We start from the raw sequence: 25,844 nt of genomic DNA, 5'->3' as shown, positions 1-25,844 counted from the left end.
CTCAGGTACAGATGGAAGTGAATGATTTGCAGAGTCCCTCAGTATCTGTATTACTATTTTTTCTTTCAAGTTTTGTAGGAAGTTCGATGTCTGACTAGGGAGGGCGCCTCTTGCTCCGAATAGCAGGCCTCTGACAATCCACCGATCGATAGGTATTTTATACTTAGATGAAAGGTAAGGCAAGCATGGAATATAAATAGCTTGCTTTTCTAGGTCCACATCCCGAGCCTGATCCAGGTCCCTTTCAAAGCGAATGGTGGGATCTAAGACCATCGCTTTCATGTCCTCTCTGTTGATGGCTACGATGTCCGCCCTCCGATTGGAGTCATCGGTAGAGACGCAGTGAACCTCCTCGTGCACCTCCCATCCACGCTGTCTCAAGCCTTGAGTGATCGACGATCTTACACGGTGGTGGCGGTGGTTGTGCATTAGTTCAGTGCTCCGGCAGAATCCCAGCACATGTCCAAGGGTTTCTAAAAAGGCCCCAAACATAACTGGCCTAACATGAATAAAGAGGTCGATATTATAAATACAATAGCCGAAATAGAAACCAACATTTCCAAACTACCTTGTGAAGTACAAAACGATATAAGAACAGATTTAAAGAAAACACTTCCAAGGTTAGCGGAAGACCTGAACATTAAATTTGACCCTGAACAACATACATTAATAAAGAACATGAAAACCAAAATAGATAATAACATCATTGTTACCAAAGCTGTCAAAGGAGGCTCAATAGTTCTACTAGATAAGGATACATATATTCAAAAAACAGAAGATTTTCTTAACAGTAATAACTACACGATAGTTAATAAGGACCCGATAGCAAGACTACAACGTAACCTAAAGACATTACTAAAAAAAATCAACATTTCTTTTTAACGATCATGAACAACAAAGGCTCACAAACATGAATCCCTGCCTCCCTGTAGCAAGAGCCCTTCCTAAAATACACAAGAAAGATATCCCAATACGTCCCATCATTATCTGCTGTAACAGTCCAACCTGTAAAATTTCGAAATACATTCATAGTTTCCTCAAAAGACACTACACATTTAATAACAAGCAGCCCTTAAAGAATTCAATTGATTTTTGCGAGACTCTTAACCCTCTACTGCATACTGTTGCCTTTAGGCAACAAATAACTTTTCACCTGTATAAATGGATAAATATTGTAGACAGAGGTAGTTTTACGGCACACCTTCAACTGTACAATCAATTAAACACTTATCCCAGTGATGCCTTTACATAACATAAGACAAAATAGCCCTACAACCAAAGGTACTCCTTCCACCCCGTCAACATCCACGCGAACCAACCACCGTTTATTTTACGTGGGCCCTCCCCATCACATTATCACAGGCTTCAGGAGTACCTCTGGCTCAACCTCAAAGACATTACCGACCTACGGTTCTGCAAGCTGTACTTGCGCCTTGCAGTATGTACCCATGGCCAGTAGGTAGTAATGTTCGGTCTTTGAATGTTAAAAACTTAGCGTAAAATTGTGAAAAATAGTATATATATTCAACTATGGCAATCCACATCACATATGAGTGTTAAGCTATTAGCCCCAGTTAAGAATTGCTGGTACATCTAATGCACTGAATGTATGTTGAACATTAAAGCTTGAAATTTTCTTCACCAAATGACAACGAAAAATAATTCATGCAGTAGAGGGTTAACAATTTCAACGTACAACCCCATCACAAAATGTGTTCCTTTGACGTAGTTAACATGTATTCAAACATCCCGACCAGAGACACTATTAACATTATCTATAACAACATCTGTAAACATAGTAGCCTCAGTAAAATGGAGATCGATGAATTTATGACAATATTAAAGTTTACATTAGACAATAACTATTTAACTTTTAATAAAAAAATTTATAAACAGAACGGCCTAGCGATGGGAGACGACCCAATTTCGGGCATCCTAGCTGATGGACACGATAGAGCACTCAAAAATCAAAACCAACATTAAAGGAATTTGTTTATGGTTGAGGTATGTGGATGACACATTGGTAGTAATTGATAAGAATATCACCAAAAGCAACGAAATATTAGAAAACTTAAACAACATCAACCCTAACGTAAATTTTACAATAGAAGATGAGGATAAAGGCTCCTTAAACTTCTTAGATATAAAGGTCGCCCGAACCAATAACTCCTTTGAGTGTCAGATTCACAGAAAATCTACACATTCGTCAGTAACCATAAATAATTCTTCACTACACCCCGGATCACAGAAACAGGCATCTTTTTACAGCCTGATATACTGACCTTTAAGAATTCCATTATCCCCTATAAACTTAAAAACTGAATTAAATTACATGTTGGTCATGAAATGCCATCTGAAGTTGAAGAAATTGAAGAAAGGAAAGAATGCAAAAAGATGGGATCTAGACAAGTTGAAAGAAAAGAGTGTGAGGAATTGTTTCAAGGAACATGTTGCAAAAGGACTGAATGAAAAGGCTGAAGGAAACACTATAGAAGAAGAGTGGAGAGTCATGAAAAATGAAGTCAGTAGGGCTGCTGAAGAAATGTTAGGAAGGAAGAAAAGATCAACTAAGAATCAGTGGATAACTCAGGAAATACTAGACCTGATTGATGAATGACGAAAATACAAGAATGCTAGAAATGAAGAGGGCAGAAAAGAATACAGGCGATTAAAGAATCAAGTGGATAGAAAGTGCAAGATAGCTAAGGAAGAATGGCTGAAGGAGAAGTGCAAGGATGTCGAAGGCTGTATGGTCCTGGGAAAGGTAGATGCTGCATACAGGAAAATCAAGGAAACCTTCGGAGAAAGGAAATCTAGGTGTATGAATATTAAGAGCTCAGATGGAAAGCCATATCTAGGGAAAGAAGACAAAGCAGAAAGATGGCAGGAACATATCCAACAATTGTATCAAGGTAAAGCTGTAGATAATTTGGTTCTGGAACATGAAGAAGCTGTTGATGCTGATGAAATAGATGAAATAGGAGACTCAATTTTGAGGTCAGAGTTTGACAGAACTGTGAGTGACCTAAATAGGAACAAGGCACCTGGAATTGATGACATTACCTCTGAATTACTGACTGCCTTAGGAGAAACCAGCATGGCAAGGTTATTTCATTTAGTGTGCAAGATGTATGAGACAGGAGAAGTCCCATCCGATATTCGGCAGAATGTTGTTATACCTATTCCCAAGAAAGCCGATGCTGACAGGTGTGAAAACCGCACCATTAGTTTAGTATCTCATGCCTGCAAAATTTTTACACGTATTATTTACAGAAGAATGGAAAAACAAGTTGAAGCTGAGTTGGGAGAAGATCAATTTGGCTTCAGAAGAAATGTAGGAACACGTGAAGCAATCCTAAGATCAGATGTAAAGTCAGAGGATCGAATCAAGAAGGACAAGCCCACGTACATGGCATTCGTAGATCTAGAAAAGGCATTCGATAATGTTGGTTGGACCAAGCTATTTAAGATTCTGAAGATGATAGGGATCAGATACCGAGAACGAAGAATCATCTACAACCTGTATAAAAATCAGTCTGCAGTGATAAGAATCGAGGGCTTTGAAAAAGAAGCAGCAATCCAGAAAGGAGTGAGGCAAGGCTGCAGTTTCTCCCCTCTCCTTTTCAATGTTTTCAAAGAACAGGCAGTAAAGGAAATCAAAGAGAAATCTGGAAAGGAAATCACAGTCCAAGGAGAGGAAATCAAAACCTTGAGATCTGCCGATGATATTGTTATTTTATCTGAGACTGCAGAAGATCTCGAGAAGTAGCTGAATGGTATGGATGAAGTCTTGGGTAAGGAGTACCAGATGAAAATAAATAAGTCCAAAACAAAAGTAATGGAGTGCAGTCGAAAGAAGGCAGGTGATGTAGGAAATATTAGATTAGGAAATGAAGTCTTAAAGGAAGTAGATGAATATTGTTACTTGGGTAGTAAAATAACTAACGATGGCAGAAGTACGGAGGACATAAAATGCAGACTAGCACAAGCAAGGAAGGGCTTTCTTAAGAAAAGAAATTTGCTCACTTCAAACACTTATATCGGAATTAGAAATATGTTTTTGAAGACTTTCGTGTGGAGCGGGGCATTGTATGGAAGTGAAACATGGACGATAACTAGCTCAGAAAGAAAGAGAATAGAAGCTTTTGAAATGTGGTGTTACAGAAGAAGGCTGAAGGTGAGATGGATAGATCGAATCACAAAAATGAAGAGATACTGAATCGAATTGGTGAGAGGAGATCGATTTGGCTAAATTTGATGAGAAGAAGAGATAGAATGATAGGACACATCTTGAGACACCCAGGACTTGTTCAGTTGGTTTTTGAAGGAAGTGTAGGTGGTAAGAACGGTAGGGGTAAACCAAGGTATGAATATGACAAGCAGATTAGAGCAGATGTAGGATGCAATAGTTACGTAGAAATGAAAAGGTTAGCGCAGGATAGAGTGGCATGGAGAGCTGCATCAAACCAGTCTATGGACTGATGACTCAAACACAAGGAATCTTGCCAAAATTAATGGATACAAGATCGAAATGGTAAACCGCCTAATACATAAGACTAAAAACAAGTTGTCCACAAACCTTATACCAGACAAACCTAACAGAAATAAATACGCCATTTTTACATATAGTAACCCAACTATCCACCAAATTACTAATACCTTCAACAAATATAACATAAACATAGCCTTCAGAACAACCAACACTACACAAAACATATTTTTCAATTATAATAAAATAATAGTAAATATTCAGGCTCAGGAGTGTACAGGTTAACATGCTCACAGTGTGGATTTTCATACGTTGGTCAAACTGGACGAAGTTTCTTTATATCATACATGGAACATTTCAATGCTGATGAACACAACAAATATTCCGCTATGAGTACGCATATGAAGGAAACAGGTCACCATTTTACTTCAATAGAAAAGGATCTTACAATAATTAGGATTACTAATAAGGGTAAACAGCTAAATGAATTAGAGAATATTTATATTGTTTAGACAAAACATTTAATAAAGATCGCAACCTTAATGACGACACGGAGGTTAAGAGTTCTTTATATACATTAACACCCAAGTTATTAGAAACAGTCATTCCAAAGCAAAATAAAATCCCACGAACACTTAAAATTGTCAATTCAACAACCCCACTTATCCCCCTGACTACTAAGCCTACAATTGCCCCTACAAATAGTCCCCCTCCCACACCGACACGTAATACTCTGCCCAGTTCTACCCTCCCTCAACTCGCCCCCCTCCCTCCGTCACACTCATACAACACATGAAGAAGGAACTCCAGTCAGACCAACGCTGCTAACAAAACAAGATAGATACTCACACAGCATTTGAGTAAGTACCCAATTTTATGCAATCCACAACACTGTACAATCACATACGTTTTAAACACACACATCAAATTTTTTTTTCATTTTTTTGCAGTTTAACAACACTCTATCCGTCGAGATTCCTACAACATATGGAAGACCACACTTACATGTGAAAATCAACATAACTTTCAAACACAGATAGAACTCCAACTTATATTCCATTTCAACGATTACACCAGAGTGTATCTTATATCATTTCAACTCAACGAAGATACACCATTTGCTTCTTCTTCTTAACCTAATTTTAACAGTTGGAACTCATAATTTAAAACAAATTCATCCTCTGATCTACTTAGCAGTGACCGCAGCAAATATTACTGACTTTCACTAAGAAGAGGATCCATTTCAGTTCCAGATACATGCCAATTTTAAAAACTTCTTAACATTATAAATAATTTTTTAGACAATATTGTAAAATATACTACAATAATTTTAACATGTGCTTATACTTCCCATGTCAGATTTCTTAACTACTGTTTCAAAGAAAAAAAAAATTAATATCACAACATACCTCATCTCAATTTTTCATAAACAATAGTGTAATCATTCTTAATAAAATTGTTTGTTTTAAGATTAGCTAATGTGCTGATGATGCCCAATAAAGGGCGAAACATGTCCACAACTTTTCAATCTTTTATGATTATGTAACCACAAAACGTGGTACTGTAGGTACTGAATAGGTGAACAATAAATGTATACTTTGTAAATTGAATGTAATCACTGTTGTCAATACGGACCAAAAAATGAGATTAATGACTTGTAAAGTATGCTCTTTGAAAAATAATGGGATAAGAATGGAATTGTTAGAGCCAATTTTTTCTTCCTTACTGTGAAGGCATATGATCACGCAGCAAGTAAGCACATATACGAACGTCTGAGACGTAAAGAAGTGCCAGATCAGATTATAGCTAGAGTTGAACAACTCCTGTATATTGAGAAAGAAAAAGCTGTGTGCAAATTCAAGAAGGCATCTCAATTTGTTTTGAAACCAATAGCAAAGCTCAGCAAGGAAGTTGTCTTTTCACCACTTCTCTTCATTATTATAATGAATGAGGTTATAAAAGATGCAAACAGGAAGGATCTGATGACAAATGCACTTTTATTTGCTGATAATGTAATGTTACAGGGTGAGACAGAAGCAGAAGTACAAGCTAAACTGATCTCTGGCAAAAACAATTCGAAGAAATGGGTCTGATCATCAGCCAAACTGAAATACTGTAGTTGGTTAGGTGATGAGCTGAAATCCTGAAGCAGTCAACCTGCGTGTGCAAAATAAAGAAGTAGATAATTATGATAACTTCAAATATTTAGGGAGCTTTATTTCTTTAGACAATACCATAAACCAATTCTACTGCTCATCTGTCAACTTCTGGATAACATTTCTCCAAGCTTCAAAGGTCACACTGTACAAAACGTATCTTTTACCAACTTGAATTTACAGACTCGAGGCAAGATGTGATATTTCCACTATTTTAGAAAGGTGACCAAATGAGGTGTAATAACTATGGGGTATAACCCGTACGGACTGTAAGTAGCAACTTTGACAGGACCTGTAAAACTTTGCCTACAGGCCACTAAAATGAATTTACTCCGTTCTTGTCACAAAAAGACAAGAAAAGACAAAATAAGGAATGAGAATAACTGGCAATAACTTGGATTGGACAAGAGTCTGTTTTCGTCCCAGGAGTTTCTTTATGTGCCAATAAATCTACCAACATGAGGCTGGCATATTGAGTACCTTCAAATATTGCTGGCATGAACCGGGATTAAACCTGCCAGCTTTTGGTCTGAAAGCTGTTAATTTACAGTCTTAGCCACTCAGCTAATTGTTTTATGTTGCACTTACACAGACAAGTCTCATGGTGATCTGTTGCGATCTGCCAGTAATTAAGCGTTGTCATTCATTTTAGAGGGTAATTGTGTATGTAACAGTATGTAACCAGCCTACACTCATAGTAACATGAGGCTAATAACAAAAGAGTATATTAAATCTGCATTAAGGAAAGTGTAACAGATCAATTGCGAATTCAAGTGTCATGAAAATTATTTCAAGGAATCCTTTTTAGTAGCAAGTTTTGGGAGAGTTTGTTTTTGGTATTAAATTAACAAGACTAGAACTTACCATCAACAAAGAGGCATACTGTTGCACTAAGAGCCCTGTATACAACCAAATGGTATACCTCAGGTGAAGTTAGATTGTTTATGAATACTTTGGGTACTTTTCCGACATTTGCTGCTACATCCTGCAGATTTGCTGGGCCTGTGACAAATCTGAAAACATACATTTTATACTGATAACTATCAAGGAGTTAAATGAAATATAAACTTTATCAGAACAAGTGAAATCTTTATTAAAAACCAATTTCAATACCAGAAAAAGAGTAGCTTCAGATTTTTGTTTTGACTGCTGTTTAACAACGCATCAACTCAAGATAGGTTTTCGGCGACAACAGGATAGGAAAGAGCTAGGACAGTGTAGAAAGCATCTGTGGCCTTAATTAAGTTACAGCCCCAGTATCCATCTGACGCGAAAGTGGGAAACCATGGAAAACCACCACCTTCAGGGCTGTCGATGGTGGGATAGAAATCCACTATATCCTGAATGCAAGCTCGCAGTCTACCACCCATACCATGCAGCCAGCTTGTTCAGCAGCTTGAGATTTAATGTAATAAGTTATACTGTAAATCATTTCTAACTGTCCACAGATCTTTTCTTTTTTACAAAATTTGCACTATCATATGTTATTTTTTAAAAAAAGCTCGTAACTAATATATGAGTCGTCAGAGAACATAAAATGGTTGGAGAAAATATATACTTTTTTTCAAAATTTACCAAAACAATATACAGTAGAACCCCGTTTATCCGAAATAAAGGGGGTGGAGCCACTTTGGTTGACGCATTTTTTTCGGATGACACATGGTAAATATATTCGGAAGTTAAATGTCGAAATAAAAATGCATAAACTCTGTTAAGCAAAGGTGCATACTGCATATTAACATTAAAATATTTACATAATATCACTCATTGTATAAAATCAGTGATTTTCTTCTGAATTTTCTTGGTGCAGCGCTGTCGTGCAGTTATGTCGCACCACCATTTAATCAACCATACACAGGACGCAGAACACAGTTTTCTGTGAAACATTAAGAATTTCACCTTATTTTCTTGACACGGCACACAAGCCCAAAAGCCTATACAATATCATGTCTATAAGTACGGGCCGTGAAAGCATTAATGGCAAAATTAGAGGAAAAATGTTCACTAATGTCTTTATTATTTGCCTAGCATTGAAACATCTGATAATTTAAAACATTCCTGATGGCTTTCCTTCGTTGATTATAATATAGGTATTGGGTTTCCTGGTACCGATATTTATTACGTCTCTTCTCTTGTTCCTTGTTTGTAACCCTCTGAGGGTCTGACTGTTGCTTGTAAGTTCTTTGAAGTTGGGTGTCTCCTTTAGCTTTCCTAGCCTAAAAGTACTTTTTTGCAGGATGTTTAGGACCCAGGAGGAGATCAATAGCAGTAGATAACAATTCTGCAAACCCGTTAATGAAGTTGTCAAACTGACCTGTATCCATTTCACAAGAAAACCTATTATTCCACTGACATAGTTCTTTCAATTTTGCATGTAATGAACTTCATTTTTAACATCCGTATTGAAGTAAATAATCAAATCAATAACTGAGAAGAGTCCTGCATTTTCAATACCAGATATTATATTATCTTTAAAAGAAATACACTTTTCAACTAACTGATATTAAAAGAACATGTTTTATTCCTCATTGGGTACATATTCAGCTTAGAGAAGATACATATCCCAAAAAACCTAGCAATTACATAAAAAACAAAACACTTTTAAATCAATGAAGAAGTTTGAAACATCGGATGTATGTAACACTATTGTCTTCCTAGTTCTACTTTTTAATGAAAAGGGTGGACTCTTCTCAAGGATTGATTTGATTCTTTAAATTTGTCGACAGGACCAGATGCTGGCGATGCTACTGGACTAAGGATTCGAGTGGTGGATTTTCTGTATTTTCAGTTATATATTTTCATGGATAACCAAAGGGTCATTAACCCTCTCTGGACCTAGCTTAGGTCGTTTATCTCCTACTAAGAAATCTCAAAGAGCTGAAAACTCTCTCACTTGGGACATTTCTCTTTGGAGTACGTACAGTAGTACTTGCTTTGTTATGATGGCTAAATGTAGAAATGCATCTCCGCTGTTTTTCCACCACTGAAGTAAATTATTGTCAAACTGCGGACCTATATTTATATATCGATCAAGGTCATTGTGATGCGGTAGATCTCCTGCCCAGTCCTTAAATTGTTTTTTTTTCCCCTTGGCTCTATAGTTGCATTGATGATGGTGTTTTAGCTTCCCTCGATGCCGTTATTAAGTCCACCAATTCAATACAAATTTGCCATTTAATAAAGTGTCTACATAGTTAGGACATGTTTTGATCTAGCCTAGAGGTTATCTTTGGTTTAAAGTAACACAAAGATGAAAAACATAGAAGAAAATAGTGATACATAAAAAAACTTAAATGATATAAAATACAATCAGCAACTGAAAAAAAAATATCCATGTTTAGAATGTTCATTGCTTCAATATTGTTATAAGACAAATTTAGCTGTAACAGGTGTGGGTCCAACCGTGTTTACCACAACTATTGACTGGCTGGAGGAATACTTTAAAATAATGCAGATTGTCATAGCTATCTATTTGTCATGCTTCTGGAATGGAGTGAAGTTTTGAAACCTGTAAATTTCTTCGCAGAGAATAAAAGTGTAACCAGTATCTAAAAGTGAAACCAAAAAGCCAAGAGTGAGAACGAAAAAATATGAGGTTGAAATAAAAGTTAGAGTCACAAACATTACTCATTTCCTCTTTCCTCCAGCCCTGTGCTTGTACAGTTCAAGTTGGGACGATGTTGACCTTCACACTGACTCGGGACTGCTCTGAGATTGTGTTGGTTAGGGGAAACAGCAGGTGAGGGGAGGGAGAGTGAGTAGAAGGGTGGGAGGACAGACCTCTAATGCGTGTTGCAACAGATTTAATTGTATGTTGTTTCAGATTTTTTTGATTATTGTGACAACCAGGATGTTCATTTTTCTTGAATTTCGTTAAAATTATAGATGGGATTGGATTTTTGATTGAGGTTTATGTAAATGTTTTCTAAAATATTTAATATAGTTCCCTTTTAGTTATATGTAGGATATCTAAATCTTTATCTATGGTGGAGAATGACTGATTGTAATTTTTTGTGTGTTCACTCATAGCAGAAAATCTTTTGTATTTAGCTGCATTAAAATGTTCTTTGTAGCAGAACAGTCTGTCCAACGTAACTAGCCTAACTATTAGACCCGATTGCAAAAGTTTATTGGATTTGTTCAGCGTGTTTGTATTATAAAACTGTTTGGAAGTAGTGTTATTAGTTCTAAAAGCGACGTTGAGGTTCTGTTTTTTTTAAATGTTCGAGATTTGGTACAGATTATTACAGTTGAAAGTGAAGGTGACAAAGTCAGTCTTCCCTTTCTTTTGTTTTTTAAGTGTGGTGGTGGGTATATATTTTATCTTATTAAATTCTGTCAACAAAATTGCTAGAAAACCCATTAAGGCGTGCTAGAGTAGGAATGGTGTTAATTTCTTTCTTATCAGCTTTCTTGGACATGGAGATGTTCAAGGCTCTATATATCATACTATAAAAAGAGAGCTGGGGTGCAGCAAATCTTATCTAATCATGTTAGCTGTCTGGGTGGGTTTTCTGTAGATTTCAAAAATTTAGATGCTTGTTGCTTCTCCTAATTTTAAGAGCTAGAAAATTTAAAGATCTATCTGTTTCAGATTCAACTGTAAATTTTATGTAAGGGTCATAGGTATTTAGCTTATTAAGGAGGGTTGTACTGTCAGTGATACAATGGTCAATGATGGTGGAAATATCATTTACGTATCTCGACCAATGGAATATACCTTGTGAATTGTTGAGTATTTTGGTTTTTTTCCAGACTGTCTATATATATTTCTGCCAAATTTCCAGAAATAGGGAATCCCATGGGGAGTACTTTATGCAGATAAATTGCATATTCGGCACTGAAAATAATTATTAATATGCTACAAGAGAGATCATGCTAAACTCTAAATGTTCGTTAAGAGAATATTGGTCTTCTCATAAACAGAGTGAAGCATTAGCCCTCGCTTTTGCACACATACCATGCAATTGTATGGAGTTATTGTCTTTCATCCTGGGGCAACTAATTCGGGGAAAATTAACTAGGGAGTACAATTTGTGAAGAATATAAACTTTAAATTTCTGATTCAGAAACAAGTTTCCAGTTTATTTCAGAAGCTCCATTATCTGAAAAAATTGTGACGTTTATAATTATTTGTATTATTGGTTATTTTTCAAGTCTTTCTTACAACGTAAATGCAACAGCTTATTAATTATCCAAACATTAAAGTTAAAAACTTTTTATTACCACCTATTCAATACAAAAATAATGCACTCAATTATTTATAAAATATTCATGAGGTACATTGGTTAATAGGACATGTTTCATTCGTCTTTGCGAACATCATCAGCTATAAATACACAAAGCTTAAGGTCAGGGCCCTGAGTTTATTTAAATGGTTAAAAATGTCGTTATATTAAAAGAATGGTAAAATTGTAATAAAAGTGGTTGTATAGTATTAAAATTAGACTGTAACATATTATACAGATTAGCATCAAGGATTTTTCATAAAGTACAATGAATATTAATAATCTGAAAAGTAAAAACAATCATAAAGGTTGTTAAAATAGAAATGATGTAATAGTAGACATTAAAAAGAACTTCGATGTTTGAAGCGTGGATTAATTGTAGTTGTTGGGTATAAACTTGAAGTTTGAAATCTGAAAAGAAAGAAAAAAGGGGAAGAGTGAAGTAATGTTTTACGAAAATAAAAAGGGGATGGAAATTGTAAAAAGGAGAAAGCTTACCCGTTAGGCCGGTGAAAATATTTGCTAGCGATGACAGCGTGAATAGGACAAGGCAGGCCGCTTGTTATTGCCTCTAGTGAATTGTGTTGAATTGAGACAGATAATATTGTAGGCACTAAAATACGTCCATATGTGACGTGTGGATAATGTTGAAAGCATGAACTTGAAAATTATTTTTAAATCTGAAAAGAAGGCAGAAAAGGGGAATTGAGAGAGATTTTCTCTTTCTCTCCCTTTTAATTTTCGTCATAACATGGCCTCAATTCCCCTTTTCTGCCTTCTTTTCAGATTTAAAAATAATTTTCAAGTTCATGCTTTCAACATTATCCACACGTCACATATGGACGTATTTTAGTGCCTACAATATTATCTGTCTCAATTCAACACAATTCACTAGAGGCAATAACAAGCGGCCTGCCTTGTCCTATTCACGCTGTCATCGCTAGCAAATATTTTCACCGGCCTAACGGGTAAGCTTTCTCCTTTTTACAATTTCCATCCCCTTTTTATTTTCGTAAAACATTACTTCACTCTTCCCCTTTTTTCTTTCTTTTCAGATTTCAAACTTCAAGTTTATACCCAACAACTACAATTAATCCACGCTTCAAACATCGAAGTTCTTTTTAATGTCTACTATTACATCATTTCTATTTTAACAACCTTTATGATTGTTTTTACTTTTCAGATTATTAATATTCATTGTACTTTATGAAAAATCCTTGATGCTAATCTGTATAATATATTACAGTCTAATTTTAATACTATACAACCACTTTTATTACAATTTTACCATTCTTTTAATATAACGACATTTTTAACCATTTAAATAAACTCAGGGCCCTGACCTTAAGCTTTGTGTATTTATAGCTGATGATGTTCGCAAAGACGAATGAAACATGTCCTATTAACCAATGTACCTCATGAATATTTTATAAAAAATTTAGTGCATTATTTTTGTATTGAATAGGTGGTAATAAAAAGTTTTTAACTTTAATACATTATCTTCAATACGGTCTAATTATGAGATTTATCACATGTTATCCAAACATATTAAAATTGAATGTAAACTTAATTTTAACTCAGCATCTCCATCTTCAGCACCACTATGTGATAGTAACATATGAAACCATAGCTGCCCCAGCTGTTGAAGTTCCTTCTAAAACCTTTGTAGCAACCCTGAAAGGCTGTAGAAAGAAATAAGCTGAGCAGCTATGTATTGGTCATAGTCTGTTATTTTCTTCCCTCGTCGCCATAAGACCTATCTGTGTCGGTGCGACGTAAAGCCCCTAGCAAAAAAACATTTTCTTCCTGGCATTTTCTGCATCTAGGATTGTTGTTATATCGTCTATTTGAGAGTGAACAGACTCCAGCATGTTCACATATCTATTGCAGTGAGTACAACAATATTGTTTTAATGAAGACCAAAATCGACTGCAGCAAGTTCTTCTTTTAAAGTATGACACAATAGTTTACGTGGTCTGCAACACCTCGTTTGTTTCAGGGATTTTATCTTTCAGGAAAGACTCATCCAGTACATGACTTAACCCCGTAACTGAGTTTGACGCCTAAAGGCGTCAACAGCTGTCACACGAGTATTGGGTTTGACGTCTTTAGGCGTTCTTGTAATTCTAAATGTGTTCTTATGTTGGGTTAGCTGCCTATAGGTGTATGGCTATTCTTAATCACTTCTGCTATCTACTATCATAATTTAAAACTAATTCCATTCATATTAGATGTGATTATTGCTGTCCTATTCATTTTTATCCGGTCTCACACCAGTCGGGTAGTTCGCGCCTAGGCGGCAGTCTGACAGCTGTCTCGTGTTGCCTCATGCGGTCCGCGCCAAATTCTTCCTAAATAATTCATTTGTGTATATGGACATTGAAATTACTAAATTTGGGAATTGTTGTTGTTTCTTGTTACAATACAGTTGTTCTGTGAACTCCATTGTCCATGTTCTGATAACTTTTTGTAAACTGTTCCGTGTGACGTGAACATGGCTTGGTTAGGAAAGACATTGAATTATATCGATGACGATGAAATAGTGGAACATTTATTACAAGATACTGACAGTGACACGTCTACTGATGGGCAAAGTGACACAGAAAACGACGATCCTGAAGAATAAGAAGAAAGACGAAGAAGTTCAACGACTAACCGCACGTCACTTCATATCTGAGAACCCGCTGACTGGAAGTAGGAATCACTCAAGAAAACATTCTGTTGTGTGCATGTCAAACCAGAGGCGATGGGAAACTGTCTTCTGCTGTGAGGAATGTGACATGGCACTTTGTGCTTGCCCGTGCTTCCGTATTTACCACACTGTGTGCAATTTCTGAATGACCTATGAACCAGAAAGTATGTATAACCTATTGATGCATATCTGAAAACGTGAAAAATGTCATAATAATAATAATAATAATAATAATAATAATAATAATAATAATAATAATGAAAGGAACGCTTTTTATATTCACTTTTGTATGAACACACTGTGTATATATTTACAGGTTTACAAGAAAAACTGTAATAATATAATGCTATTGAATTTCTACTATATCACTAATCATTTAAAGAAATCAAGTAAAATATATTTTTCTGTTGAGTATTTACATCTGCCGCAAGCTACTGTACCCATTCCAAAAGTGCACATTGCGCTGAATAATTACTCACTGGCCGGTTGACGTTATGAAACTATTCCCCAGTTAAGGGGTTAATACTGTACTGAACATATGCGCAGCACAGAGGAGAAGTTTGTAATATTCTAGAGCTTTCACAATATTACTTACCTGATCTGTAACAAATACAATTTTCTTCAAATTCTCTTGAGAAATGCCTAGTTATAAAAGCCAGAATTTTAACTCCTCTCTAATATTAGCTCCAGTTTTAGGACAGTCATTTTCTTAGCAGCCAATCTTTTGTTATATGGTGCATTATAATGACGTCTATAGCTGTCAGTTCACAGCTCTGCGGTGGTTGAGCAATAATTGCTCTCGTCACTAGCTTTAAGGACGTATCATGCTTGTTTGAATATCATCAGCGCAGCCTTCTACGTGACGAGAAACTGTAACTTGTGAAAGCATAACATGAATATTCAAAGCACCATATTTTTCACTCATACCAGGTAATGTTGTTTCTCGGGAATGACAGAACAAGAACTGCTGTCCTGAACAAGAACAACATGTTCAGAAAATATTTCAAGAACCGGACTGATAATAATAAGGAACTATACAGGGTTGCTAAAAAACAAGCAAACAAAGTTGTTACAGAAGAACGAGAGAAGTGGTTGAACAAGTGGAGTGATGAATTGAAAGAGGATGTTAATGGTAATAAGAAAATGTTATATGGGATGATGAAAAATAGAAAAAGAGATAAAGAACACTCCAAATACCTAAGAGATGATAATGAAAATCTGATTACTGAAGATGAGAAGATCAAAGAGACTTGGAGGACTTACTTTGATGAATTACTAAATGTGAATTGCATGCAGCCTACACAAAAAGGCAGTACTGGTACTACCTCCTGCAAGTCTGCCTCTGACAACAGGTTAGAATTAACATGGAATGATGTAGAATATGCCTGGAAATACATCAAAACTGGAAAATCAGCAGGGGCTGATGAAATTAATGGAGAAATGATCAAGGCAATGGGCATTTCTGGAAAACATTGGATCTACAGACTCTTTCGTAAGATCTGGAAAGAAGGGGACATACCAGTCGATTGGAAAACAGGCATCATAATTCCAATCTTCAAGAAAGGAGACAGAAAGAAATGTTCCAACTATAGAGGCATATCTTCAACATCTCAAGTTGGTAAACTTTATGAATGAATTATAGTGTGTAAAATCAGACCCCTTATTGAAGAGAACCTCTTTGAAGAACAGTATGGATTCAGGAAGGGGAGATCAACAACTGATTTAATCTTTACAGTCCGTCAGTTAATGGAAAAATACTATGAACACAACCGAGATTTGTGGTTAGCCTTTCTGGGTATCAAGAAAGCATTTGATGCAGTGAATAGAGAGAAGGTGTGGGAAGCACTGAAAAAATTGGAATACAGGATGATATGATACACCGGATCAAGAATTTGTATGAAGATACCCGAAGTAAAGTCAAAACACCTGTAGGAATGACTGAAACCTTTGATATAAAATCTGGGTTAAGACAGGGTGGTGTTCTGTCTCCTCTTCTTTTCATCACTGTGATGAACGAGATCCAGAGAAAAGTTCACCAAACCATTAGAGGTAAGAAAATGAAAGTTATATTGTTTGCGGATGATATATGCTTGTGGGGAGACTCTAAAGAAGATCTTCAAGGACAAATAAACTCCTAGGCAGAATCTGCTAAAGAATATGGATTCATCTTCAGCCAAGAGAAAAGTGAGGTTATGGTCATGAAGAGATACGGGCAACCAATGGGACACATTGAAATGGAGGGGAAACAGCTACAGATGAACCATCAATTCAAATATCTTGGAAGTGTTATCTCTGATACTGGTTCTATAGATAAGGAAATTTCCCACAGAATTCAGGCAGGTAGCAAATTTTACAAAATAGTTAAAGACATAATATGGAACAAGAAAATACCAACAAAATGTAAGAGAGCCATATATGAAACTTATTACGTACCAATCCTGACCTATGGTTGCGAAACATGGACCATAAGAAACAAAGATGTTAGTAGAATCCAGGCAGCAGAAATGAAATTTGTTCGTAGCATGATCGGCAAAACACGGAGGGACAGAGTCCGTAATGAGGAAATCCGCAAGCAGGCTCAAGTTGTAAGACTGCAGGACAAAATAACAGTGTAGCGACTGAGATGGTATGGACATATGCAGAGCATGGGTGATAACAGATTACCAAAAAAATGTACGATCTAAAACTTGAAGACAAAAGACCAAGAGGGCGACCAAGGCTCAGGTACAAGGACATGGTGAAGATTGACATTCAACAGAGAGGACATACTTTGGAAAGCATTGAAGAAGGAGAGAAGTTCAGGGACCGCAACTGGTGGAGAAGCCTCGTTTGCCGACCCATCGCTTAAGATGGAACGACGTGGGATATGTATGTATGTATGTATGTATGTATGTATGTATGTACCAGGTAATGTCTGATCTAACTTCAATAATCTCATTCCCTCAATTGTGGTAAATGGCTTAAGGTATTTTGCACACATTTCCATCCTTTTCTGCATATGAACTCCATATATTCTTGATATATACTTAAAATTCTCTTGTTTCTTCTTTTCTTTGCCACACATGGTGCAGTAAACTAGTACTGCCCAATGCAGTATTCATTATATTCGCATAAGTATTGCACTGGGCATATCTGAGAGTTTTTTAAAAATTTTATTCAGTAATATAAGAAAATGCATCCCATGCTTGATAATTTGTTTGCTAGTACTGGTGTCTCTTGACTACAATAAATTCTCCCGACTCCCAATTTTTCCTTTACTTCCTTAATCTTCCTATCTTCTGTACACACTCTGAATCCACAAAATACTGATTGAATGTGGGATTTTTTTTCACTTACAAAGTTACACTTCCTTCCATTTCACCCAAGCAGTTAAGAGTATGACTACAAGGACTTGTCTGTACCAGTACTGTCTAGCTTGAAGTGTGATGAAGGTAGTTGCAGCGATACATATTACTGCCTCCAATCCAAGCACGAGTGAAGGTAACCACTGGCTGCCAGTGAGGAGTAAAGCGAAAATGTACACCCCTGCTTACTAGGCCACTCAGCCATTGCTTTTAAAAAAAATTATCAATTTTCTTTACATAACACAGACAGGTCTTACAGTGACAATGGGACAGGAAAGGGCTGGGAGTATGGAGGAAGCAACTGTGGCCTTCATTAAGGTACAACATTTGCCTGGTATGACAATTGGAAACCATGGAAATCCATCTTCAGGGCTGCCAACACTGGGGTTCAAATCCACTATCTCTCGAATGTAAGCTGACAGGTATGTGAAGCAAATAGCGCAGCCACTTGCTCAATCAGCCATTCCTCATGGTTCACGTACTAGGACTTGACTACAGTAACCCACAGCACAAACCATGGTGATTTGAGACTGATTAAAAATACAAAAGTCATATGGTGATTGAGAACAAATAAAAAAATAATGAGATGCAAAAATTATGCAAGAAAATATAGTACTTCATTTAATATGAGCAATATAACAGTAATCTACCTGGAAGTAAACAGTCCAAAATTTTAGTTTCATTTCCAATAAAAACACATTTATACTTAAATAAATTTACTGGAAGCAAGGATAATAGTATTTGACTACTGATTTAATTTCATGCTTTTTCTTTCACTAGATACTTACCTGCCATAATGTGAGCTAGAATAGGAGGTAGGGTGGCGAGGCATCGACCCCCCTTGCAGTTCAGTTTCCATGTGTGCAGGTAACAAACTTGTCACTAAATACCTATATACAACCTGCATATCTCCTGGTTCAATACCACTCCTGCAAATAAAAGAAGGATATAATCATATTTTTTAAAGTGGCATGATCAGCCATGTTTAGGAGTTAATGAAAACATTAACTCACATTTTAAAGGAATAGAAAGACCTGAGTGTTTACAGGTGCATGTGTATTTACTGTTTTATACTTTACCAGCTTCTTTGCCTCTATTAGTTGGATTATTCAATGTTTATCGAGTGTATGGAAATTTGACTTTGCTAACAAATGCAAACTTGTTTAATGTGATATTTTATTTGGTTTTCATGATAGCTTTTAGGTGAAAATTCCATATTTTTTATGATTACCTAAGGCTCATGTTGGGGCTTTATCTGAGCAGTAGCAATTACAGCTCTATTTCTATTACAAGGATGTGCAGATGCTGAGAAACTGGCAGCGAGCTGCTACACGTGCAGTGGGCACACCGAATTGGCACAGGGATATGACTTCACAGTCTGCTGTACTCTCGTGCACTGTAGATTGCATTCGTAGTTAGTCTCAGTTAACATGGTGAAGCCTACTGCAGAAGGTTCAAAGCGGAAACTCCCGACTTCGCTGTCATTTTGACATGAATGGGAAGTATTGTACTTATTTATGGATGCTCAAGGGTTGGCAAAGTGTTTAATTTGTCAAGAAACCTTGAACCAATTGAAGAAATTCAATCTAAAACGGCGTTATATCGTTTTTCATAGTAAGGATTATGATCAACATAAAGATGAAGATCGCCAAGCACTAATAAAGTGACTACAGGAGGAAATGAACAACAAAGAGATAGGTATTATATTCACAAATTTCAGAGTTTCTGATTAATTTACGCCTAATTATATTAGACTATTACATATGGTTCAAAACTGAATATGCACTAACTACGACAATATCATTCTGTTAATATTATTAGCACACTGCTAGATGGTTTGTAATATGATTATTAATAAAAATCTAAAACCTGAAATTTCCATATATAAGAATTATTTGAAGTAAGGGTAAGTTAAGTTCACAAGATTCTGTTTACTTTCAGGACAATGAAATTGTAAATATAAACAATGATCCAGCCGTCCACCTCTCCCATAGAATCTCTCTCCAATTGGCAAAATGATTATGAAGTTCATCAGATGGAAATTTGATCAAAGATTGTTTAAAAATGGGGCTGGAAGAATTTAATTAAAATCTGAAAAAACAATATGAATCAGCTCAAAATATAACACGAAACCTTGAACAACTTATTCATAAAAAATGTAGTCAGCAAAAAATGTGTTCCTCTGTTGACTGAAAAGATGGAAGCTCTTCTATCTCTCTCTTCTTCTTTTTCTCCCGCTTTTCCCACACCAGCGGGTTCAGGGGTGTGAACTGTGCCGCACACGTGGATTTGGCCCTGTTTTACGGCCAAGACGCTAAAATACGTTGTCGTTTCGATATGAATGGGAAGTACTGTACTTATTTATGGGTGCTCAACGGTTGGCAAAATGTTTAATTTGTCATAAAACCTTGACCCAATCTAATGCCACGGATGGTAATTTGAACATTTTCTGGTGTAAGATTAAACTAGTAGTATTATTATTTCAGATAATTATTTATGACAGTGGTAGAACAGTAGACTGAACAACGCTTGAAAGGGAAACCTTCTGTGAATGTACGGGTTGTTATTGCAAGCCTGCAAGCCACCAATATGAAGTTCATCAGATGGAAATTTGATCAAAGACTGTTTAAAAATGGGGCCTGAAGAATTTAATTAAAATCTGATAAAACAATATGAATCAGCTCAAAAGATAACACAAAACCTGGCGCACTGACAAGCGGCTGCTCGCGGGGTGTTCTAGCGAGTCAAGCCTGCACATGCCTGTTCTATTATAATCCCTACCAGTACTAGCTGGAGCTATCACTATATTAACTGACCAAAATTTAAATTACTTCATTTTTTGATCCAGTAGGAGGTGGAGAACCAATTTTCTACCAACACCTTTTCTGATTTTTTGGCCATCCAGAAGTTTATATCCTAATCTTACCAGGATCTGAAACAGTATCTCATATTATTAGACAAAGTGGAAAAAAAGGAAGCCTTTGGAATACTTGGAATAATTTAATGCTAAGAACAATTAGACTACTAGGATTTTAGTTTGAGCATACCACACATTTACTGTAGGAATATACGTTGATACACAAGCCTATTTCACTTCAGCTACTGCAATTATTAGCTGTCCCTACTGGAAATAAAATTTTTAGATGACTAGTTATTCTTCATGGAACTCAACTTATAATCCCACCCTTCCTTGGTTCCTAGGAATTGTCTAACAGGTGTTGTATTAGTCCATTCATCAACTGGTATCTTACACGACACTAATTAAATAGCAGTTCATTTCCATTACGCTGTTTGCTATTATCCCTTTCCTGCCTGGAAACATAATTGTTGAATTTTCACATTCAAATTACATTTTTGGGATGGGTATAAGGCCTGAAGGGGAGAACTGTAGGAGTTCTTTAAAGTGCAAGTAAATCTACTGACACAAGGATGATATATCTGAGCATCTTTAAATACCACCAGTCTGAGCCAGGATCGAACCTGCCAAGTTGCGCTCAGAAGGCCAGGGCTCTATCGTCTGACCTACTCAGTCTGGCAGAATTTAAATGCTTTTAATGACTTGTGACTAATTCTTTGCAAATGAAACACCAATTCATAATATAAAAATATATGCATTAGAACGTCATTAGTCCAAAACGCGGATAATCCAAATCAAATCTGGCAAAAATTTAAATTACAAATGTACTGAAATGGGTAAATACCAATGAGAAACTCAGATACAATTTTTACAGATAAGTGAACGATAAAGCAATTACTTTTACTTACTGTAAATTTATAACTGAAGTCATCTGTAACATAATATTGTACTCTAATACAGTTCACTGGTCGTTCTTTCGCACAAAATCAGTCAATTCACATTAGCATAAAGAATCAAACATAGCAGATGACACAATGTTCCTCCATCACATCATAAACATGACGTCAACTGCTGGAGAATTAGCATTCTGCTCTACATACTGCAGGGCTGTTTCTATTGCCTTTGCCACTTCAGAGTGGAAAATCAGCTGAGTTGATTCATCTGCTTCATCAGCTGCATCTGATTCTTCATCAAATTCCTATGTAACAAGAGAAATAATTCTTTCTTCTGTCATAATTGATGGCTTTCTGTATTGATATCTAACCACTCATCCAAGTCAGTTTCTTTTATCCCTTCACACCCAGGAATTTGTTGCATAAGATGTAGAACAACTGCATGCTCATTAATTTGTTCAGTGCTCTAAGGGGGGGCCATAACTTTGTCCATAATTTTCTGATTAATTGTTGTTAAACATTCCCCCCGGCTTCTTCAGCCAATCAAAAGTTACATCTTTCGTATTGACCTTTTCAAAGATATTTAGTATGCTTAAAGAAGGGTCATCACACTCAATACGACGTCTAAAAATACAGCTTTGATATCTCCAGTGACATGTTCATCTGTTGAGCTGTGTGCAGAGGTGTAATTAAGAATAAGTAATGCACTCTGTGGTAACCATTTTCTTTACTGAAATTTGTTACTGCAGGGACAAACTGATTATGAAACTAGTCCTTGTATAACTCACTGGTCATCCAGCCCCCCCCCCCCCCTTTTTTTTATGCGTGTAGATCACAGGAAGCAAATTGGCATTAATACTTTTAAAAGATCTGGGTTTTTTGATTTGCCAATGACCCTAAGTGGTAACTGGTTATTCCCAGCTGCATTACTGCATGCCAACACTGTCACGCGCTCCTTGCTCATCTTGAAACCAGGTGCTTTAAGTATTGTCTTTGCAGGAAGGCTCTTTTTTTTGGCAATTGCTTAAAATTAAGTCCAGTCTTATAGCAACTGTAAACTTCTTGTGGCGAGTACTTTTCATTTGAAATAATATCTGCAAATTCTGAAACATAGGCTAATGTGATCAGAAATTGAAAGCCGACGTATTTCACCAACGCCTCCTTTTCCAGTAATCTAACCATTCATTACTTGCAGTAAAATTAGGTTACGACTGACAAACTTCATCTTAGGTTCTGTAATGACTCTTATTCTTCAACCCTTTAACTGCCAACGTCTGATCACCCAATGTCCGATTGATCGGACGTTCGAGGTTCAGCCTAAAAATGCCAATGTCCGATTGCTTGGATGTTCCGGCAAAAAATATTTTCCAACTTACAGTATTTGTTCGTTTTAATAATGTATAATACATGTTTTGGACTAGTATTGGATTAAATAAGACTATATACAACAAGTTTTGAAGTTGATAGCACTGATAACCTTGTAGAAGCTGATATTTTGTTGTAGTAGTTGACAGGAGTAAGTCTGCTGCCAGGCAGCTAGCACTAGCTAGTACTTCTCCTGTCTACAAAGCCCAAGGCAAAAAGTGAAATAAAATCAAAGGAGAAAGGAAACAATTTATTTATAACCAGAAAGCTATCTGTTATTCCACAGTACAATTCTTATATGGGCAGAGTTGACTCACCAGATCAAATGCTATAGCCTACTGTTATTTAGATCACCGCCGGACACAAAAGTATTGGGAAAAAGTGACATTTCACATTTCTGGAAGAATGATAATCAACTTGTACAATTTGTATAAAGATAATACAGACAAACCCCTATCAAGACAGAACTTCACTATTTCATTAGTTGAGGAACTTGCTGCTGAGTGGCTTGGTGACCAAGCAGCAATTCAGCTTCCGTGGGTGCAACTGTTCTGTATGCAACAAGATTAGTACTAGTCAAGGTGGTAATGGGAAAAAAGACCATATACATTTGTAAACAGTGTAAGAAGAGTGTACAGTACACCCTTTGTGCCTCCCTAAGCACATTTGCTAGAGCACGTCATAAACATGTGTAAATATTAGTAAACAGTTTCTTGTATCATATTTTTAAGGCAAAAAGTGAATTGTTGAGTGTTCAGTTTGTGTGAAACAGACATTAGTAATTTTTTTTACTTAAAACAAACCAGGAACAGCCATTTGTATATAATGTAAGATGAGAAAATTTCACCTTAATGTAATAATAATAATAATAATAATAATAATGATAATACTGTAACTGTAATAATGTACAAAAAATGCCCAAGGCATTTCCTCCAAAACAAAAAAATGCCCATCCAACTTATCTAAATTCAGCAGAAATGATTACGAATAATTTAATGCAAGGTAAAAAGTGCACATTAGGCCATGGCGGTATTGGACACAGACACTGCGTATGAGGCTGGCGGTCAAACAGTTAAAGGGACCAAGTACTCCCTATAGGAACAACGCTAAATTTGCTAAACTTCGTGGTGCTCATCTTCCAAATTATCGCAGACAGAGCAGTGAAATTTAGTATGGTTATACCAGCAACCTTTATCTCTGTGTTAAGTGTATTTTAAGCAAATTTAGGTTGACTCTTTTATTATTTTTCACTTTTTTCTAATAAGTAAATAATTTCACCATTTTTTACACATATATATTTTTTATGAACAGAGTTTCCATTGTTAAATAATGAATTTGTATTTAACATGGAGGGCAGTATTAGTTTTAAAGGTGGTAGAAACTTCATATTGGTATCTTTAGTAGTTTCCCAGATGATTACCCTCACAAAAAAAATGTTCAGAGAAAATCAACTTCTAAGTTTAGGTAGTAGAGAAAACCTACTTCTTGTGGTTTAAAATTTCCCAGCTCCATACTCAGAATCATCCATGTCTTCTATCTTCCTTTTGGCTCCTCTTGCCTCCCTGGTAATCTGTTCTGCTTGTCTATCAGCATATTTCATACGCAGGTTGTCCATTAGCTGTAGCTGTCTGATTTGTGTTCAGGGCTGGTTCAATCCCAAGGTGGTTAAGTAGTTGTGCTCTCACAATGTTTCCTATGTTAAGGGACAGAACACTTTCCAGTACCCACATTATTAGGGCATTATACCCAAGACACACATTCTTGGGTATTTTAGTCTATATCACATTGTTAAGTGACTCATTCGGGTTCTGGGATCAATCGTACAAAGATTTTCTTAGAAGTTCTGGATAGGCCAAGTCGCAAAATATGGGTTTGATTCCATTTAAAATAGGCTCGGGCAGACCATGATGTTTGCAGAAATTATACTTGCACCACGAATCTGTAGAGCACAATCCATGTTAAGGCAGATTGTCTGTTGAGAGCTTATGTAAATATGTGCACCATACTACTCTTCTAATCTTTTCCAAATCACGCAATTTTCTCTTATAGCTTTACAATAACACTCTGGCAGCTTGTCAATTTTTCTACCAGATGATCTATTTACTATAATACCCTTGCAATCAGCTAACTTCTTGCCCTTCATGTCCTGAACCACTCTCCTCAGCCTGCACCCCATCCTTTTATTTATGGAGAAAAACTAACCAACTCCCTGTGTAAAAACAGAAGACAGCACTTTGATGACAGTATGGTCAACTTCAGCTATGTAAATTCCTCTTTAAAACAGGGGTAAATTCATAAATCTGACAGAAAATCTCATGGAGTAGTAATTTATGAAACGAACGAAAACACCATGCTGAAGGGGACGTAGCCAATTCCAAGTATGAAATAAATTTTTAAAATGAGGCATTTCCCATACGACGTATGACGCGAAACTCTGCAATTACACTTATTACACATCATTCATTCGTACATACATACATACATACATACATACATACATACATAGATACATACATTATCATAATAGACTGTTATGCCTTTCAGCGTTCAGTCTGCAAGCCTCTGAGAATTTACTAAACGTCGCCACAATCCTCGATTTGAAACTAGTGTTGTGGCCTCATTTATTTAGTTCTATACCTCTTATCTTTAAATCGTTAGAAACCGAGTCTAACCATCGTCGTCTTGGTCTCCCTCTACTTCTCTTACCCTCCATAACAGAGTCCATTATTCTCCTAGGTAACCTATCCTCCTCCATTCGCCTCACATGACCCCACCACTGAAGCCGATATATGCGTACAGCTTCATCCATCGAGTTCATTC

The 25,844-nt window shown here is 36.3% G+C and overlaps 1 protein-coding gene across 1 annotated transcript in view; it reads right to left on the bottom strand.

The window, feature by feature from the left end:
- The window catches only part of Ccz1 (vacuolar fusion protein CCZ1), a 128,754-nt gene that overhangs the window by 41,150 nt on the left and 61,760 nt on the right, over nt 1-25,844 (bottom strand). Inside the window, exons 6-7 of the mRNA XM_067141965.2 lie at nt 18,698-18,838; nt 7,510-7,658 (exon numbers count right to left, since the gene is read on the bottom strand). Of these exons, the coding sequence (XP_066998066.2) occupies nt 7,510-7,658; nt 18,698-18,838 (290 nt within the window). The remainder of the gene's footprint in view (nt 1-7,509; nt 7,659-18,697; nt 18,839-25,844) is intronic.

The sequence above is a fragment of the Anabrus simplex genome, chromosome 2 (genome assembly GCF_040414725.1).
Source record: "Anabrus simplex isolate iqAnaSimp1 chromosome 2, ASM4041472v1, whole genome shotgun sequence".
Classification (NCBI taxonomy): domain Eukaryota; kingdom Metazoa; phylum Arthropoda; class Insecta; order Orthoptera; family Tettigoniidae; genus Anabrus; species Anabrus simplex.
The sequence above is the reverse complement of the archived record's forward strand: the minus strand, read 5'-3'. Positions and strand labels throughout refer to the sequence as shown.